This window comes from Sphaeramia orbicularis, chromosome 7, assembly GCF_902148855.1.
Source record: "Sphaeramia orbicularis chromosome 7, fSphaOr1.1, whole genome shotgun sequence".
Classification (NCBI taxonomy): Eukaryota; Metazoa; Chordata; class Actinopteri; order Kurtiformes; family Apogonidae; genus Sphaeramia; species Sphaeramia orbicularis.
In genome coordinates this window covers 15,026,080-15,046,616 of record NC_043963.1, presented here as the reverse complement: position 1 = coordinate 15,046,616, position 20,537 = coordinate 15,026,080, and the positions used below count along the sequence as shown (strand labels likewise).

Here is a 20,537-nt window from a genome sequence, read left to right as displayed (position 1 = left end):
AAGGGTAGGGTGCAGGCACAGGGGCAGCAAATTGATTATCCATTGTGCAGGAAATGTGTCCAAGGCCTGTGAGAGTATGCTTGAACCAAGTAAAGGCCTCTTTCAGTGGAAACTCTTAAAACATACCAGAGCTAATGTAATTATAAAGAGGTGACGTGATGGGCTGTTGTGTTACTTTGTGAACTTGCTCCAAATGTTGAATAACACCAGGACAACCAGAGGCTGCCTTCATTAGGGCCTTGGTGTGTTCTCCACATCGATCTCCGTCTAGTTATGTAACCTGTGTGTTATGTTCCAACTCAGCCAGTGAGCAGGCACTCATGTATGTATGGAAGTAGATGGTTGAGGGATTCTGCACAGGGCGATGCGTGTAGAACAGCACATGCTCTGTGATGTTCGAGCAGAAGGTCAGCTCAAGTGGAACAAACCTGCATTCAGATGGATTCTTTACCCACTGATCAATTTGTTCCATTAGGAGAGATGACCAGTGTTAAGAATCATATTCCGGATCCCATATCCAATAGTCATCTCAAAAGATAAATGTAGTGCCTGGCTGCATGGCTACAATCTTAATGTAGATCTGTCAGTGTGGGTCATTTAGATAATGATCATGACATACTACATTTTCTGTAAATTCAATGGATGCATATGCTGTGTTAACACATGCAAAGGCCTCTGATATATTGAACTATATAATCAACAGATAAAAGATACTTACTCTTTTTTTTTTTTTTCACCTTTTGTAATTTTTCAATGAATGTAAGAAATATAGTATGTACTGTGGACATGATTCTTGTGTAGGTGGTAAAAGATTAATGTTGTTTCAGTGTTTTTATCTGTCTGGTATAATTTGCAAAACACAGAACAGATTCTTCATAAATAGAATCTTTTCGGTATGAACTCTTTGCTTTGTTTGTTTGGAGTTTTTCTATTTAGAATCATACTGTTCTCGGACACTTTCACTCTCTTCCATGTTTGTTTGTGTTTTTTATGTAAATTTCTGCATTTTTCTGTGTTGTGTGGATGCAAACAAAAATATGTCTGTAGAGAGTGTGATATATGGCACAATGAAAAATATCACAGATATCACACATGGAGCAGCAATATTTAATTGATTATTTCTTGAATCTTGAATTAATCAACACCTACTTTTGGCAGTTGGTTAAAAAAATTCCTGATTCCAGCTTCTTTGATTTAATGTTCTGCATTTTTTTTTTACACCTTTTGTGGTAGTACACTGAATATTTTTGAGGTGGTGATTAAACAAAACTTTCAGGTAATATTGGGGTTGATGATGATTGCAGTACATCCATCATTGACATTTTGCAAACTTGAACTGTGCATGTTTTACAAGAGTGGATGCTATCAATCACCAAGCGAAAAGTTGAATAATTGACTAATTGATAGAATAAAGGTCACTCTGTCAGTTAACAGTCACCTTTCAGATAAAATTCTGCTGAATGTCCTTTCAGAATGGACTAAGTGGATGGTGACCTTATAAAATCCCTGCAGAGGGAAATCAGCTGAGCCTCAGTGTCAGTTACACATAAGAGGCTATCACCACAACAGAAAGGACAATATAAACCCTTCTCATATGAATGAATGTTGGCCAGTGAGGGCTGAGCCGGCAGGAAAAGTTGGGCATAAAATGGGGGGTGCAGGTTAGGCTGAAGAACGAGCATCTTATTGGTGAACCCGCTGCAGCCAGGGCCACTGACCTGATTAGTACAAGTAATCCGCAGACTTGCTTCAAGTGGCCACGCCCTGCTGCTGTAATCCCCGTGACCCTTGAAGGTGTGCACATACCCACGCACACCCACTCAGGGCGCTGCATGCTTCATGACCACATGCTGAGATTGTTTGGAGTGACACCCATTAGCCCACATGTTCTACTTACAGAGCAGACTCACACATTCCAGACTGACCTCCTAATGAGGAAGGCGGATGGGCAGATGTCTTTGTCTGTTATCAGCTCATGCTGTGTCACAGGACTGTCAGGCCAGAGGCGCAAATATATGTCACATAATTCATGCCATTTTGAGCAGATGTACCTGTTATTTTATTTTTTGCTGCTTCACAGAAAGTACTTACATTGCTGGTTGTAATGGTCATTCCGATTTTTGTTTTTTTCTGAAATCCAATCTTTTCTCGTGGTTGTTCACATTATAATTCAAATACTATCAAACTCACACTTAATCTGTCTATGACCTTAAAGTGACCCGCATGTGCAGAAGAAAATGTGATGTAAAATGGATGTTGCTGGGTCCCGCCTCCTTCAGGCTATCTTATATGATGTCTGTCTCATTTGAGTAATGTAAAAGTCAGGTGAAATGTGACATGATTGTTCAGATTGAAGTCACAGTGCAAAACATCAGATTTATATCAGATTTAGAATCACATATGAAAGTGGGATGGGTCTGATTTTTGCTGCTCAGACATAAAAAAAATCAAATATGGGTCACATAGGGGCAAAAAGTCAAATTTGGGACACTTTTACCTGCAGTGTGAACGCAGCGTTAGATTGTCTTGCAGCTTTGAGTGACTAAATCTTTCATCTCATTTATATTGGTGGGAATTTCCCCCCCAGAAATAAACATAAAGAGTCATGTTGTAGATGTATTGAAGTGAGGAATTGTATCTCATGCTTCTACGTCTTTCTTATGTGTTTTTGTCAGTATTTGGTTGTCAAGGCAACAGCAAAGGTTTTTTTTTTTCCTGCAGCAAATAAAATGTGAATGCTCAGATTAAAGCCTTCAGCATCTTCTTCATCTAAACTTCAAGGTTATTACCTCCGCCAAGGAGGTTATGTTTTTGTCAGGGTTTGTTTGTTTGTTTGTTTGTCTGTCTGTTTGTTTGTCTGTCCATTAGTGTGCAACATAACTCAAAAAGTTATGGACAGATTTGGATGAAATTTTCAGGGTTTGTTGGAAATGGGATAAGGAAGAAATGATGAAATTTTGGTGGTGATTGGGGGTGGGGGGGCCCACGAGGGGGGGCCACTAATCATTAGTGTGCAACATAACTCAAAAAGTTATGGACAGATTTGGATGAAATTTTCAGGGTTTGTTGGAAATGGGATAAGGAAGAAATGATGAAATTTTGGTGGTGATCGGGGGTGGGGGGGCCCACGGGGGGGGCCACTGATCAGCCTTGGCGGAGGTCTGGGCTCTCCGAGTGCTTCTAGTTTAATGAATGTCCTCTAGTTTTTTCAGCTGATGTTCAGACTTGAACTTTTACCCTGACGCCCCCTTAGGTTATCTATTGGAAATAAATAGTTTACTATTGAGATTGGATTCACTGGTTGTTCTGATGAAATCCTGTTTAAACAAAGTCGGTTCTTTTGTTGATTAAGCTTTGAATCAAGCAGCATAATAACTATTTACATGGCAAACTGTGATGTGGCATTGGACTACTATGGCCTTTCTCATTTTTCCTATTGTAAAGTGTTTTGAAATGAACATTCAACACTGTGTTACCCTCATACTGGGGACTGACTCAACACTGGAATGTATTTGATGTGGCAGAGGTCAAGAGGGGAAAGTGATAAATGCCTCCACTTACAAAATAGTGGTTTCACTGACCAACCACTTGTGGTTTTCACTCCATCACTGTATGCCATTTAACTTTAACTTTTCTTTAGCTATAAATCATGCAGCAAAATGAAATGCTATTTACTTTTCAGCAAGACCTTTCTAAAGCTAGCCTGTCATTTACAACAAATTCTGACAAACTAGCACTGGATGATATTCTAAATGATTCTAAACTGCTACATTAGTCACCAGTTTAGGGGGAATTTTAGACAAGCATGTTCCCTTGTGTTTGTAGATATGAGGAATTCTGTGGCACCACATAATGTTATGTTAATGACACATTTAGCTTATCAAAAAAAAAATCAAAACTCCTGTGATTTGTGATGTTCTGAATACCATGATTTATTGTGCAGCCTGACAGTAAACTAAAATCTTAAATTATATAGAATCACTGTGTATGTTGACATTTCTATTGAAAATCATGATAATATGACATTTCATCTTCCACATTGCTGTATATATTTTTAAAGGACCCTAAGTTAGATCCTTGGCTTGTAAACTTACTGACGTGTCAACACTTATATTAACTGAATTTTTCCAAATACCAGCTTTGCTAATCGTCGTTCATCTCTCTGTGTTCGGCTCACAGTTGGTTCCAGCCTGTGATGTGGCTGAGTGGAAAGTGTGTTAGCCTTTTGCAGAAATTGTTGAATATTAGAGGAGAGATGGGATTGGAGCTGACTCGTGAGGGGGAGGGGAAGACGCAAACGCAGCCACATCAGTGCAGACAGTGAAAGTCGTGCATGGGCACCCATCACGTGTGGAACAGCGTGAGGCAGTATCACACACAGCCAGGAATGATGGGATTGCTGTAGGCTGAGAAATGCATAATATTCATGACTTTTGGACTGAACATCAAACAAAATGCACCCTTATTATATTAAATCTTAAGCTGTTATATTTTAATCTTCTGTGTTTTATGTTGCATCTACAGTACACTGCAATTTTTTCCACATAAGAGCCACAAATAGTAGATAATTTAATTAACTCTCAGGAAAACAAAATATTTTCATTTTTCATAAACTGATTTAGATAAATCAGAATCACCTAGATTCATATTGAAAAATGACATTCCTTCTAAGTCAGATGATTCGATAATGAAAATAGATTGATCTATGAAGCTGTTCTTAGCTGGCTTTGGTTCGATTGGCTGATGGCCTCCAGACCAAACAGATCCATTAATTTTAGTAATGCAACCAGAGATGGAAGGCCAAACGCACACATCCTCCAAACAACACAATGCTAAATGAGTCTAGTCAAACACTTTGCTGAAAACATGTCCCAGTTTTACAGCAATCGGTTGAAAGGTTGCAGAGACTGAATAACAGAAGGGTCATTGGTTGGCTTTGTACACGGTGTACAAATAGCAGAATGTTTGTTTGTCTGTTTGGGCGTTTGTGTACTCATGCATGTGTTTTTTTTGCAAATTACCATATTTAGGTCAGTTTGAGCTTCTGTTGTGAGTTCTCATTTTTAATATTAATTTTATTAGATTCAGTGGAATTTTCAATGTCAGAAAATAATCCAAAAATAAAGATTATGAGTTGATTACATGGGCTTTGCAATGTGGCCATATTTATCATATGATGGTAGAAAAAGCATATTGGTTCCTTTTGTGTTTCATTATTTATGTAATCACACTGGAAATTACATTCCTCACAGCAGTGTTTTAGTCATTCGGATGATGCTTTGCTCTCGTCCACAAAGCCATGGTGTTTAATTGTTATATTTTCCAGATTTATATTGTGACCCTTATTGCAATGCTATAGTTTGAATGGAAAGTGGAATTGTATTGTGACATATATCGTTACCTTGATATGAAACAATGTGATCTGATGACTTATGGTCAAATCGTTCTGCCCTGTGTAATGAATATTCCTGAGATAAGCCTGAGATAATCTATGAAGCTGCTCATTTACATCCGACTTGGTAATTGGCTTCATTCTCTGGGTGTCTGCTAGTAAATATTGCAAGTGAATACATAATTTGCATAGTAATGATTTTACAGAGTACTATCATACTCTTTTACCGCGAGTTCATTACCAGCACACCTTCTACTCCATATGGTGTATTTTTCACTTGTATGTAAATCAGTTTGTGCTCATGGCAGCCATCACCCCCTCCATTCAGTTTATGATACCAATAGGCCCTTATATCACATAATGGTGTGTTTGTTTTGAGGTTACAGCCGTCCCGGTTTTGTTCTTTTACCTACACTTTGGCTGGTTCCCCAAGTTGGCTGAATTGGCTGGACTTCACCACATTCAAAGTAGTGAATGTGTTTTTAGTTTGTGTGCACTGAATGACACAGCTCTCTTTTCGAGACAGTGTTGTTTGGTTTCCTCTCACAGGCTGTGGGCTGAATTCAGAGGAAAACTTGAAATCTTTGCAGTCCAGGCACGGGTGGCTTGGTGGTCGGCATGTTGCTCACTTTGTATTATTCATGAGGATGAAGTGGGAGGTTAGCAAGTTTATTTTTTTTAAAGCTTTAATTAATAAGATGTATGACATGACCCACCCTCTGCTGTTTCAACGTGCCGCTCTCTCATAATGTTGTTTCAATACTGTGCAGCCAACTCAGATCAAAAGACATGCACACATCTTACATCGTCACGCGTCATTTCCATCCCCCACAGAGAAAATGCTCGATAAAAGGTGTTAGTCATCTTACAGTAGCTCGAGGCATCAGTCTTGGCTTATCTGTGTGTTTTGTGTATTTACTCAACATATGCATGTGATTCTTCTTCTTTGACATATTTACTTTAAAAAATAATTTAACAGAAACTTGTGACACAGCCTTTAACCAGTCATACTCATGATGTCATGGCGCTTACATAAAAGCCTGAAAGCATTAAAAGAACTATAGACTCTGTGTGAGGCAAGTTGAGAAAAATCCAGGTCACTGCTCAGTAAAATGGGCGCCTGTTGTCAGCACTGACTGTAAGGGGCTCTGTATTTTCCTTGTCTACACAGCCAGTTCCAGTTAAGGAAAGCTAACTGTTCAAATGTAGTATTTACAATATAAAAACTATGAGGATTTTATCTTTGCCTCTACATGAAATAAGACAAAAACTATATTGATTTATTTTTTTTCAAAGTCTGTGAAAAGATTACAGCAGTTGGGGTTTATCCATAAATTAAGTGCTATAATTAAACTGGAAAGTACCCGACCAGACATGTCTGAAGCTGTGGAGTTATTACTATAGCTTTCCATGACATAGGAAGTGCTGAGGAACACCTCTGACCTTTGAGGTAGCACCTGCATGGAGGAGAATATCCGTCTTGGACCTGATCCATGAGAAGTATCGCTTCCTAGAGCTGTGAAAACAGCTGAAACCTCCAACTGGGAATCATATATCATTTCATTAATGCCAACATTGAGGTGCAAACAACCATTATGTTTACTGGACAAACTGGGGGATGTGTCTGCAGTTAATTTTTGTATCATTATATTTCATTTGGATTTTTCTTGTGTGTGTGTGTGTGTGTGTGTGTGTGTGTGTGTGTGTGTGTGTGTGTGTGTGTGTGTGTGTGTGTGTGTGTGTGTGTGTGTAGGCACTAATTTCATGCCAGTGTTGTGTGTCTAATGTGTGCAAACCCCCATGTCATCACCTGAGAGGCTCCATGATATCCCTCTCTTTGTTGGGGTTCTGTGTTTGTTTAGCCTCTGAATGGAGTCCTGCTGGCTTAGCATGTTTATTCTGTCTGGTGGCTTCTAGAAGCCTCTCTTTGGTCTCTGTCATCGTGGACACAGTGAGTCTGTGTGAGCTGCTAATATCAAAAGGCACTCGTAGACCACACTAGCTATCAGTGTCTGTGGGCTGGGATCAATGTATGGTTTGGCTTAGAGTTCGGCTGAAAGGTTGGGCGGCTGAAATCTGTCCATTCCTTCCTGTCACTGACAGTCTGTCGGCATGTGAAGCACTAGCTGCCATCTGGTGCTGTATAAATAGACAGTACTCAGAGCTGGAACAGCTGGCGCATAGGCCAGGACTGCACCCTTTCTCGCTGCTTTCTAGCTAGACCAACAACCCCAGCTCAAGTTATTTTACTGTGCGAGAGTCTGGAGTTTGATTCTCATATGTAGACAATGGCTCACAAAGGCTGAGCAAGACCTTAGCCCTGGCTATAATATTGTGGATTGGCACATATTGTGTGTATCAATATGCACTGTCCCTTTGTGGGGGAAAAAACTTCAAACCTACATCAGTTATCTTGGTAATAAATACTTCATAGAATGGATGAATTCTTAAAAAAATCTGTTTTATGTTGTGCTTGCACTTAATTATGTGATTACTTTGACTTATAATTTGTTTTTTGTAAACCAAAGAAACTTGATTAAATTAGTAAGGATTAGAAGAAGTAATTTGTAACCAAATTATTTCTCATTTCAAGATCATGCTGAATTTTCTTCCACTATGTAACTGTTTATGAAAACATGCTCTGACAGAAACGGATTAAAATTATTTTAAGGATCAGTCTGACAGTTGACAGGCTGGATGGAATTAGGGTTTTTGAGTGTCCAGATAGTTATTTGCTGTGCATTTAACTAAACACTGATTTCTTGGCCTAATAATATTTCTTTAGATGTTATTTCTTATGTGCATATAAATAAACATGTTGAGTTGAGCTCTAATATCTCTAAGTTGTCACAGTCATGTCTTCTACCCTTGTTTTAATGTGTAGTTTACATTAAGCAGACTTCACCCACACTAACAGAAACTTTGCAGATTTCCCTTTTGAAATACCGCAATCACTTTTTCCAAAAAGGAGAGGGGGTAGGGCCATGTGAAAAGGGTCATTGTGATAGAGGGGACTGGGCGCATAAAGCCTTGTCATAACAGATTACCTAATGTGTTTTGCAGGCTCTGTTGTCAGCTGCAATACCCTGCATTCAGTGTATTGTTCTGGTGTCTTCCTGTGCTTTTTCCCCATCTCCTCTCTCTCAGTAGAAAGAGTAAAATGACGTGATCGGCCTTCTGAGTAGAAATGAGGGATTCATCTGTAGGTAGTCAGTTCCTTCCTTTACAGTTTTGGAGCTGAACTAATAACATGTAACATTTAAACTTTGTATTTTTTTTTTATGTACCTTCCTGTTTTAGTGAGAGTGATATGGATTGTGGTGTGACTGGGCAAGGCCTCTGTCTAGACAAACATCTCTGCTTTAGTTTTTTTTTTTGGCAGTAGTGCACAGTAGAGGACTGTTGAATTGCTGTGTACATACTTTTTAATTAAAGACCACAAGGCATTTCCTTGACCAGACATGAAAGGGCACTGCATCCAAGAGGCTAATCAAGATACCACATGTTTCTCTTTCTGTTTTGGAGATGTTGTATGTCCTGTGTTGTGGCTGCAACAAGCTCAGCTGTTTGTCAAATGTGCACGGCAGTGCTCGCTCACTACTTTTAGCCCTCAGCTTTGAGTTGCATCCAGCGACTGTCTGTCATCTGTGTTGCAGCCTTGGCAACGCTGCCATCACACACACTTGTCCAAAGACACTGGATACAACACACAGAGCATTTCTATGGCCACTACAAAATGTTCGCTAACCCAGTCTCTCTGTTCTCATCATAATAGTGAGCAATCAAATTAGCCCAACTACGACACCACTCAAACCACTGACTCATGTCAGCAGCTACCTAGATTCACCACACATTCACAAAGTGTGACAGAGGTGTGCATTTGTGATACTATGTTTAGATATGCTGCATTAGAGGCATGTTGGCATTGATTTCTCTATCAAAATAGCGTTAGGTAATCACTATATTGTGTTTATATGGCATATACATTTCATAACATCACTGTATTTTTGGTTTGTTTTTAGTTTATCTATATCCTATGATTTGATAATATACAAAATCATACTTACTTTTATCTAACAGTCATTTCTCATCAGTGTTTCATGCATCATCAGTATCAGCAGCTTTTGTCAGACATCAGCTAATATCAGTGTCAACACATTTCACTGAGTGTGTGTTCATTCAAAGATAATGTAGTGACAAGCTGAAAGACAGTTCATTTAACCTGTTTTTTTATATAGATAATGAAGATTTACTTACTCTGCTGGCACAAAAGGGAGGATAAATAACCACAAAAACAAAACATCAGTGAAATTATCATGTTAAATAATGGTATCAGCCCAGAATTTTGCAGTCAGGCATATCTAGATTTGGTGGTTTATGGGATTATATGTAACTCATTTAATAATTACACAGCAGCTATATCTTCCTTTTAGTCTGATATTTGTGAGCAGAGTTACTGGTATGGGTACATTAGTTACATAATTAATGGGTCATACATGTTTAACTTAGTCATTCTCCCATTACTCATTCTCAGCACGTAGTTCAAATGTATATTCGCAAACTGATGAGTGTAATTATTGTTATTTTCATAGTTATTTTTTGGGCCAGGATATTAACATACTGGTAGTTATGTTTTTTGGGAATGTGTATAAAGGCTCCACTTGAACCTTTGTGCCTGTCTCTATCAGATGTTACTGTGAATCATGGCCATAACAGTGACTTAAGATCATCTCCCTATACAGTAATATTATGATTGTGTTAACATATGATTTCATTATCTTTTATTTAAGGGAAACGATTTACATGGGCAGGGCTGTATGATGATACTGGTGTGTGTAACAGTTCAGTATTATGGAATATTGCGGTTTGTAAAGGAAATTAAGTGCTTTTTTCCTTCAGAACGGAGCTGTTACATCACATTGCTACCCCTATGCACACACCCTTGGGATACTATTAAAATTCCTCAGTCTTGCTGAAAGAAGCCCACGTAGTAATTATAATTCTGCAGAGATATTATTTCTCTGAATGCAATGGTTCCCTCAGCAGTTCATCGGTTTGTTGTTCTGTCTTTCTTCATTACATTTATTTAATGCCTCTTCCCATTTCCTGTGATCCTGCATTGAGCTTTTCAATCTAACATCTCGCAAGTCCATTGAGGGTTGCTAGAGGAGAGCGCCAGATATGTTCAACCATTTTAGACCTTGCTTGTCTGCTACTCTCAGGTGAACGGTTCGAGCTTTTAGTCCCCATCTGGTGCTCAGAGACCTCCTAACAACCTAATTACTGGGGTCGTCTTTGCTTTCTCGGCCGGATTATAGGCCCCATGTTGAACGCTGGAACACAAAATGTCTGCCGGCTACATCCAGCTGAGTGATGTTCTTTAGATAGCAGGATGTGGTTAGTTAACTGGTATCCAATGTGCCTTGAAATGGCGAGCTCCTGTGGAGAGCCAGCACCGTATTGGTCTTGTATTCCACGGAAGAGGAACTGAAAATGCAGAGTGGAGGTTTTGAAAAAATAAATGTCTGACATGCCCCTGATGCCATGTATGTCTGTTCACAGATCACAACATTCTGGCGTTAATAGACACTATTATGTCTCTTACGGTGTCATCTTGTTTAGAAAATGAGCATTAATTGTTGTCTGATTATCTGATGATTACAAGTTAATGAAAATGTGACCTCTCTGTGGTTGACAGTTAAATTCCCCACCATGTGCCTGAAGACGTTCCTGGAATTCAGCCAGCAAGACTGTTATCAGCTGGCATGACTTGTTAGTCATTTTGTAGGAATTAATAAAACTTATGAATGTTATTAAATGTACCTTTAACTCAGAGTTTAAAGGGTTTTTGTGGTTGAAGGTGTTTCTGGTATTGCTCATAGTCTGACATAAGTAGCTTAATGTCTTAGTTACAAATCCATGGCTTTTCACACTATGCCTTTTGCCTTTTCGAGGATTTTTAAATGATTTAAATCCAGAAACCACTGGTTAATAAATAATCATAATTGTCTGTAAATATTGACTTTAAATTAGTCTCTGTCATTTCTAAGTCGGGGCATGCTTGAGGGTAGAGAAAACAGAACGTGATGTGCCGCATCCTCCCCTCCTGTGCCACGTTGAGGTTGTTATGGCAACCAGAATCTGGTCCTATACCTGTTGCCATGGTTGTGAGAAAGGCAGAGTGATGACGTTGTTTATTAGGCAGCAGAGTGTGTCTGCCATTTTAAACTCAGAATGTGAATGTGATGGAATATCTACTATAAATGGAAAGCAGAGAATTTACTCATTAACATCTTCATTTGAGGCTGTTACTATATGTGCGTCATTGCTCATGTAGATTCTGTTTGTGAATGCAAGCAAGTGTAAAAAGTCAGTGACTGGACTGCTATTAATTTGTATCAAAGTGTGTGAGTCATTCTGTAATATATAGGGCAAACGCTCTCTACATATGGTGAGAATTAATTCACTTAGTTCTGTGTCACTCCTCAACAATTTGGTTAAAAAGTTTTAGGGATGTGATGTCAGATATCCATGGTAGCATTTTCCTTAAACACAAACTTTAACTGCACTTATGTAAGCAGTGACACCCTTTCTGTTTCTGATGGATTGATGTAATGATGGTTACAGCTCCATTTGTGTTTGTTTGCGCGTCTGTGCCCTCTACTTTTATGGAATCTTACATGAGGGATCCACTCCTATGACGCACTGACAGCTATCTGTTCTGAGAGCTGTGTAGTGGGCAATGAAGTGAGACATTTATGCCACATCTTGAGCATGACTCACCTTTTAGGTGTTGAACAGTCTCCCACTAACTGCCACATCATGACACCCTTTTCCCTCACAAAAGCCCCAGACAGAACCAGAGAAGACATTAGACTCAGATTAGAAACCCAGCACCGATCCTGTGTTGGACTACGTTATCACCTGTTTGTCATGGTCTTTACATCGTACCTATGTCCCACACATGACTCCAGTCCAGTATATTTCTCTCTTTACTGCTATGCTCCCTCATTAGTATTAAATCAGAGCTTAGGCTGCCCCCCTCATTAATAGCCACTGTAGATTGTTCCAGGAAAAGCGAATAGGGGCATTGGTAACCTAAATCCCCCTTCGTTTCCACATACCCTGGCTCCAATTTCCCTTTGGAGGCAGGTCAAAGGTGAATTTGGGCTTTATTTAGCCACCTGTCTGGCTGTATCCTCTTCCAGTGCCCAATATGGAAGTTGCTGCTCCGCCTGTGCACCTTAACCTGTTCGGAGATTGTTAGCGCTACAGATTCATTGTTTTATCCAACTTTCAGCACAATGGTAAATGTTCTAAATTCAATGCATATTTAGCATAAAACTGAGTGCTCTGGTTTCTGAGGACACACTGTGCTTTTCTGTCAGCATGTGACCCGTGGAGGGCGATATGCAATCCCTGTCTCTCCACATCTCCTGAATTATTGATAAGTGCACTGAAATCCTCTGAACACATAAGGCCCTCTGCCGAGGACATCTTGATGCAAAAGCCTCTCAAGCACCCTTATGTCAAGGAGGTAGACTCAGTTTAATTTACCCATTAGGGAAGTGCAGAATTTGCATCAAACAAAGCTAATTACTGCTTTGTGCATTTGTTTGGTGACAGTAAAATGCTTAATACACAAATTGTAGTGTTCATTCAAAATGTAGGTGCACAGTGTTTCTTCCATCCTGCTTTTGGTTTCTATTGTTGCACTGTTTAGATTGTTGCTAGGCTCTTGAGCACACCCGATTACTTTCGTCTCTTTTTTTACGAGGTCTCTTTCTCACTCTGTTCCCTACACCTCCCCCTCTGTTTGCAGCTCTGATGGTGAAGGTATGAATTTGTCTGTCTGGCCCGAATGAACTCTCTGCATTGGCCACTGTACAAGAGAGATTTAGTCAATAAAATTGATCAAAGTGGGGGGGGGGGGGGGGGGGGGGGGGGGGGGGGCGTTGAGGAACAGCTGCTTTGCTGATATCCACAACATATCCTGCAGTAAATTATTTGTCCTCTCTCTCTCTCTCTCTCCCTTTCTCTCTCTCTCTGTGTATCCACTGTAAAGTGTAGAAAACTTCAGCACCAGTCCTCGGGGTACCACCTAGCATGGTTGAGAGGGATGACATGCCAGGCATGGCTGCAGATTCTTGTTCATTAAGAAATGTCTGTGACCATAGGCAGTGGCAGAGAAGTGCATAAATATTTGGTCACTGTCCTTTTCACTGCTGCAAAAAGCAAATGTGGTTTCCTAGGAACAGGATTATTAAAACCACCCTGCAGTATTTGTCTGAATTTGTTGCATTGTTTGTGAATATAATGAACACTGAAGATCTCTGTTTGAGAAAACTTGACACAACAGTTGCGGTTCTCAAAAAAGCCAGTGGCTCATAATCCCTCACTGGTTCATGTGACTATCGTTTCCAAATATATCGCTGTTAGTACTCTGATTGAGGAACAGGCTCTCAGCAGACCCTCTATTTGCCAACAAGGACAGCATAAATCATACATAAACTGGGTGAAAGACATGAACTGTTTGTGACACCAAGGTTTAACATTTTACTGTTTTTAAGAAAGGAACTGAATTAATATATGAACAGCCACTAAATAAGTGATGGGTTTTTGTTTTATTTTAACAGAAAGAAAAAATAGGTAGATGTAGTAGGTTTGCAAAAAAATGCAGTTTGGATCAAGTTCTTTTAAGAAGTTAACATTTACAGCAGTACTGTAATACACATATAGAATAGAATAGAATAGAATAGAATATGCTTTATTATCATTACTTTACTGTAATTTGTAAATGAATAGACTATATATATGAATTAAATTCACAGCACAGATGGACCTTTCATTATTTTAATTCCACCATATTTAAGTAGATGTTGTACCATCCTTACTTTAAAGTTAGCAATCACATAACTAATAGTGTCCTTCTTCTACAGCTATTCTCAACCCCAAAGCCCCAAAGGAACCAGCAAAGACCTTCAGTTTTGATTACTCCTACTGGTCGCACACTACGGTGAGTTTTAACGATATTGAAAAAACTGGAACATAAACATGCTGTACTGATTAAAATGTCATTGAACTTTTTTCACTCTCTTTCCCACAGCCGGAAGACCCCTCCTTTGCATCACAGAACCTTGTGTATAATGACATTGGAAAGGAAATGTTGGCGCATGCCTTTGAGGGCTACAACGTCTGCATCTTTGCTTACGGCCAGACTGGAGCTGGCAAATCCTACACCATGATGGGCAAGCAGGAGGAAGGACAGGAAGGAATCATTCCAATGGTTTGTTCTAATAATCAAATTTTATAGCAGATTAAGACAGACAGACTGTGCCAGCTGTAATTTAAGTTTCCGCTTAAATCATTAAATGTGTTGGTCTGTTTCTTTAATAAACTAAAGTCCTTCCCTCCCTCCAGTCTTCTCATTCCAAAACTATTTGATACATCTCCAAAATGTTGAGACAGCAACTCTGAAGAGATTTCTTTCAACCTTTGTAGTAACAAGATAGCTGCTTTTATCCCTGCAGAGTTTTGACTGGAGTCTGTGGATTTTTTTTGTAGCATTACACATAAGATAATTTTGTAGAACACTAGTGATATTTTTATTTATTGCTCATATTTAGGCATACACATCTGATGATGTTAAAATGATGTTTTTTTTCTATCATACATATACTGTGCTGATGTGAGTTATTGTCGTGTGCAGTTTTATAGTAAATAGTCTGCTGTTTCTTTGTTTATCTATTTGTCTATAATTGTCTTCCCTCTTGCCTCATGGTGTGCTGTTGATTTGCAGTAAACCCTGTTTTTTCTCTCTGCTTTTCAGCTCTGTGAAGATCTATTTGAGAAAATCAATGAGGACAGCAACAAAGAGGATCTCTCCTACTCAGTAGAGGTGAGACTCAAACTGCTTTGGCATCTGTAATCCCCGTTGTCAACTCCTGCCTCTGACTTTTGTGTTGGATTGTCTCTAATGAAGCATCACTACTCTTTTCCTAACGTCTTTGCCAAGAATCAGACATCAATCACATATTGGCTGATGCTTCAATGAATCTTTTTTTCTCTCCAATGAAGCACCTTCTTTACTGTTACATCAACAAAATCAAATCAAAGTAGCCATCTTGTTTACATTGTTCCACCTTAATTACTTAATCAAGTTGCATTGAACTTACATTTGGTTATTTCTTGCACTGCTTTCTAGGTCAGTTACATGGAGATCTACTGTGAGCGGGTTCGAGACTTGCTCAATCCCAAAAACAAAGGGCATCTACGAGTGCGAGAACACCCTCTACTCGGTCCCTATGTGGAGGATCTGTCTAAGCTGGCCGTTACTTCCTACACTGACATAGCAGATCTAATGGATGCAGGAAATAAGGCCAGGTGAGCCACATCCTGGGATCACAGAGATTATGGAGAGAGTACTGTGTCATAACATACATCTCAGGAAGCACAAGATATATTAGAATAAATAATAATATCTTAGGATGTGTTTGTGTGTGAGCTTTATTCCCATTATTGAACGCAGAAGGCAGTTAGATGTTATCAGGACACGAGATAAAAAAAGCAGGAAGTGCGTCTTCACATGCAATGCTATTAGTCAATACCATTTCCTAACCACATGTGGTGCGAATTTCTCATTTAAATATGTGCATGTGCTTGAGTGCAGGTAATGTGTGTCTGTGTGTGTGTGTGTCAGAAGAGCTCCCATGGGGAGGAGTGAACCCTGCCTTAATCTTCCTGTGCTGACTCAGAAGGCTTATTTCTAGAACATGCCGTGTAAAGCCTGTATCTCCCCTGTGACTATCCCTCTGAGTACGCCTTGTATATTTGTATTTGGTGTCCTCACAGTATTATCCACCTCCGCCACGCAAAATAATCCCTTAGACTCATTTCAGTCTAATAGGCATAAAACCCAGTGCTGATAGCTGGAGTAATAGCCTTGAATGTACCATTATTACTGTTGAATAATTTGAAATGTCAAGCGATTAAATTAACATGCTCAGAAAAATGTGCCACATCCATATCATATTTTCAACTAACCATGCCCACATGCGTTGACTTACAGGACTGTGGCTGCCACCAACATGAACGAGACCAGCAGCAGGTCTCACGCTGTTTTCACCATCGTCTTCACACAGCGGAAACATGACAGCGAGACAGACCTCTCAACAGAAAAGGTCAGAAGAGAGTACAACAGCAGCCTCATTCTGATTCTTAATCATGCTTTTAACTTCGCATGGCGCTCAAGGGAATTTTCTTTGTACTTGGTTAAAATCTGGTTGTTTTTTTATGCTGGGGTAAGCTACAGTCTGCCCTATGGTCCTCTGAGATGCTGCTGACCGCAATAGGAAAAACAGAAAGAGGGCCATTTTAGATTGGACTTGTTGCATTTCCTGTGACTGCAGTCAGACAAAGACCCCTGTGTTACTGTAAACACAATGCCCATTGTATTGAGCTACTCTATCAGATTTTACTGCCTACATACATCTCACTCGATAGTAACATCTAAATGTATGTTGGTTTATGGTCTCTACATGTGACTTAAAAATGTATTTTTATTCAGTGCTTCAACACCACAGTAATTTTAATATCTTATTTTGGTTTCTGTCATGTATAAATTATTGATTGCTTGAGCTTCGTGGGTCTAAAATATATTCACTCCCTCTTTAGGTCAGCAAAATTAGTCTTGTAGACTTGGCAGGGAGTGAACGAGCAGATTCCACTGGAGCTAAAGGTACCAGGCTAAAGGTAGGACTAATGATCATGGATACCCAATAACTGCATCGAAGGACAGTCGATTACCTTTGTCATAATCACTCTAATGACATTTTTCAATCTGTGGTTTCAGGAGGGAGCAAACATCAACAAGTCTCTCACTACGTTAGGAAAGGTTATATCTGCTTTGGCTGAAGTGGTGAGTGCTGTATGCCTTTTTATTTCTAGGTTATTTCACCTACTCCCTCTCAGCTATTTCCTCTTCTACAACTCTGCCCTGTCTTCTCAAGGAGTTAATGTGTGGAGCCTGGCATGCTGTAATGTTTGCCCTTCTGTTTTCTCTTCTCTTGTCTTTGTAATGCCTGCTTACACAGGATAACTGTACCAGCAAGGTAAAACCTTTGACAGCCCAGCCTCTAACCCCCCGACTCTTTCCTTGAGGCAGATTTGACAGCCCTTTGCCTTGTGCAACGATCATTTTGCTGCACCATCACTTTCACATATGCATGGGGCTTTTAGGCACCATGTACAGTGAAATTCTTTGCACAGTAGCAACAGGACATCAGATCACACCTCAAGTCATTTTACCCTCTGATTATCCATTGTAAAAGTGTTTTCTCGTGATACATCATAACATTGTCTAGTATTTACTACCATTCCTAAGTTTCACAGTTAAAACAGCAAACATCAGTTGTAATTTTTGTGGCGTCTGGTTAATTTAATCTTTATTTATTGCAGAGCAAGAAGAAGAAGAAGAGTGATTTCATCCCCTACAGAGACTCTGTTCTGACATGGCTGCTGAGGGAGAACCTCGGTATGAACACATTAATAAAGCATTAATATCACCAGGTTAACATCGACTACTGGAGAAGTATGTCGGAATTTATGTATGTAAACTGTGTAGCAGAATCCATCTCCTCGAGAGCAGGGAAAAATGAACCACCTGTATCCTGTCAGGATAAAAAATAAGTGACTAGAGCTAGTGTACATTACACTCTGCCAATTTAAGAAGAACACTGTCAGCAGGCTGTATTTCAAGTTAACTAGACATGCACAGCCTTCTGTGGTTCAGACATGTATAGATGTGATGTACTGTATATGCTGCATCTTCCATCTCTGCTGGCACATACAAGTATGAAGCACTTAAGTCTAATGAGGGTGTTAAATCATCCATCAGTGGAATTCAGGTTCAGCTTTTCACTTTTGCCTCTGTTAGACATGGAGCATAGAGCATTTTTCTCATGCAGTCTAGTGTAACATCTGATCTGTTTTGGAATATATATAGTTCCACAGTTGAAGTTTACATACTTTCTCTACACTGTCACTTAAGTAACCTTAGTGTTTTGGTATCAGGTGGAAACTCCAGGACGGCTATGGTAGCTGCCCTCAGTCCTGCCGACATCAACTACGATGAAACCCTCAGTACACTCCGGTAAGGCTTAATATAGGTCATACTTGCATGAATCAACAACTCAGTGTTTATATAACCCAGATCACTTTGACTGTGTTTCATCTATAGTCAAAATAATAATTGTTTTGATCTCCAGCTATGCTGACCGCGCCAAGAACATCAAATGTAATGCTGTCATCAATGAGGATCCCAACAATAAGCTTGTGCGTGACCTCAAGGATGAAGTGGCTCGACTCAAAGAGCTGCTTCGTGCCCAAGGCCTTGGAGACATCCTGGACAGTGAGTTTTGTATTAAGACAGCAGGTCTAATTTGCAGCCACACAGCATTTACTTCTTCTCTCAGTGCCTACCACAAGTTGGAAAACCTCTTCTTTCTTCAGCATTCTCTCATTGCTTTCAACCATCATACTTTGTTTCCATTTTAATGCCGGAACTCATGCTCAACTAAAACTGAAAATCATTTAGTATGTGTTTACCACCACACTGGTTTATTATACCTCCTTACAGAGTACTCGATGTACTCAGGAACACTGTGTTTATGGAGTTTCTAAGAGAATTCTGTGCAGCTATTAGAAATGATTTTGCTAAAAAAAAAAAAACAAACAGTTACATGTGGGGTGTACATGAGTGGTAGCTTAAATCCACATTAAAATATCATACTTCATTTGCTGTACACAAGAGAAATGGCGCATAGCTTAGTCAATTAGAGACATAATACACCCATTAATTGCCTCTAATATCTGAAGTGATTAATAACATGCCTAGTTTTTAATGCCTGCTTAGATCATGCCTAATGACATGGCACTTATCAACTCATCACATGCCATTTCTTGTCATCCTAGTCATCGCTCTCATCCAGCTCACTAAAAACTGTTTGTAACCGTTTCCTTACATTCTACTTGTGCTGACCTCTGACCCTTCTCATCTTTTCCTGCCTCCCCTCAGTTGATCCTATGGGGGATGATTACCCAGGAAGTGGAATCAAATGTGTGTATATGTGTGGTAGTCACGCATTGCCAAGCATTACTTTGACCTTATAATTACAGCTAACATTGCTTATGCCCCCTGTTATAAAACTGCTACCGGCTTTGCATGTAAATGCTAAATGAGCAAAAGCTTAATTTAATAAGATTCTGAAATGCAAGTGCTCCTGAGGTGTGCTGATCTGGCGAGAGCTGGCATGCCACTAGGTTAGCATGCTTTGCGCTTGTGTTTTTTGTTATTTTTTGGATTGATGGGGGTGTGGCAGCTATTTGCAAAATCAGCTGTAACACAACTAACTCTGAGAATGTCTCTTTTAGAAACATTGCTCTTTTAGAGTTGTTAGAGTGTCTCCCCCACCCCCAACACACATGCATCATTTTCTCATTTCACATAATTTCTAAAGCTTCTTTTCCTACCATTTTTGTTTCCTTTGACTCATCATCTGCCGCAGGTGACAGTGCTCAAAGCATTAGAATGGCACTTCTCAGTTCTCAAACTGAGGCACAGAGCTACAGACGCAAAGGTGCATGAATTTTTTTCACTGAGTAGCCCCATTAGAGGTGTTAAATAAGTTGATGTCTTCTCATAGAATGGGTTTAATAGTTAGTTTGCTTGTATGCCATAGACTAATTTAAAAAATCCCAAACACATCCCTCCTTCCCTGTCCTTTTAAGATGCTTCTGACCTGTTAACTGCTACTGACCAAAAGCACCTTTTACTTGTTTTACTTAATATGTTGGTTAAAAGCATACATTTTTGCTGCTACATAACCACTAAAGAAGTACCACTAAAGATGAATAACTCAGTACTGATGCTTCCTAGAAGAGGAGAAGCTTGTATTTCCAGTGGTAGGATCAATACATGTTTTATCTTAAAAAAAAAACATCAGCATCTTCCTAATCATTTAAAGTATTGTTTATTGGAGATTCCTTTTGCATTTAGTTCATAAGGTGCCAAGTCTTTGTTCGCCTCAAATGCCCTTAAGCCCATTATATTGACATGACCTGAGCTGCCTGACCTTTACTGAGGCTG

General features: G+C 39.5%; 1 protein-coding gene across 24 annotated transcripts in view; it reads left to right on the top strand.

Moving 5' to 3' along the window:
* The window catches only part of kif1b (kinesin family member 1B), a 74,363-nt gene that overhangs the window by 4,520 nt on the left and 49,306 nt on the right, over window positions 1–20,537 (top strand). For 14 of the 24 annotated variants that reach the window (XM_030138359.1, XM_030138342.1, XM_030138353.1 and 11 more), the window contains exons 3-15: window positions 14,332–14,408; window positions 14,499–14,678; window positions 15,222–15,290; window positions 15,597–15,775; window positions 16,461–16,572; window positions 17,066–17,143; window positions 17,244–17,309; window positions 17,485–17,502; window positions 17,849–17,924; window positions 18,464–18,542; window positions 18,658–18,800; window positions 19,467–19,508; window positions 19,957–20,028. In XM_030138359.1, coding sequence (XP_029994219.1) covers window positions 14,332–14,408; window positions 14,499–14,678; window positions 15,222–15,290; window positions 15,597–15,775; window positions 16,461–16,572; window positions 17,066–17,143; window positions 17,244–17,309; window positions 17,485–17,502; window positions 17,849–17,924; window positions 18,464–18,542; window positions 18,658–18,800; window positions 19,467–19,508; window positions 19,957–20,028 — 1,191 coding nt within the window. The remainder of the gene's footprint in view (window positions 1–14,331; window positions 14,409–14,498; window positions 14,679–15,221; window positions 15,291–15,596; window positions 15,776–16,460; window positions 16,573–17,065; window positions 17,144–17,243; window positions 17,310–17,484; window positions 17,503–17,848; window positions 17,925–18,463; window positions 18,543–18,657; window positions 18,801–19,466; window positions 19,509–19,956; window positions 20,029–20,537) is intronic. The other 10 variants (XM_030138348.1, XM_030138354.1, XM_030138344.1 and 7 more) reach the window with 4 other exon arrangements.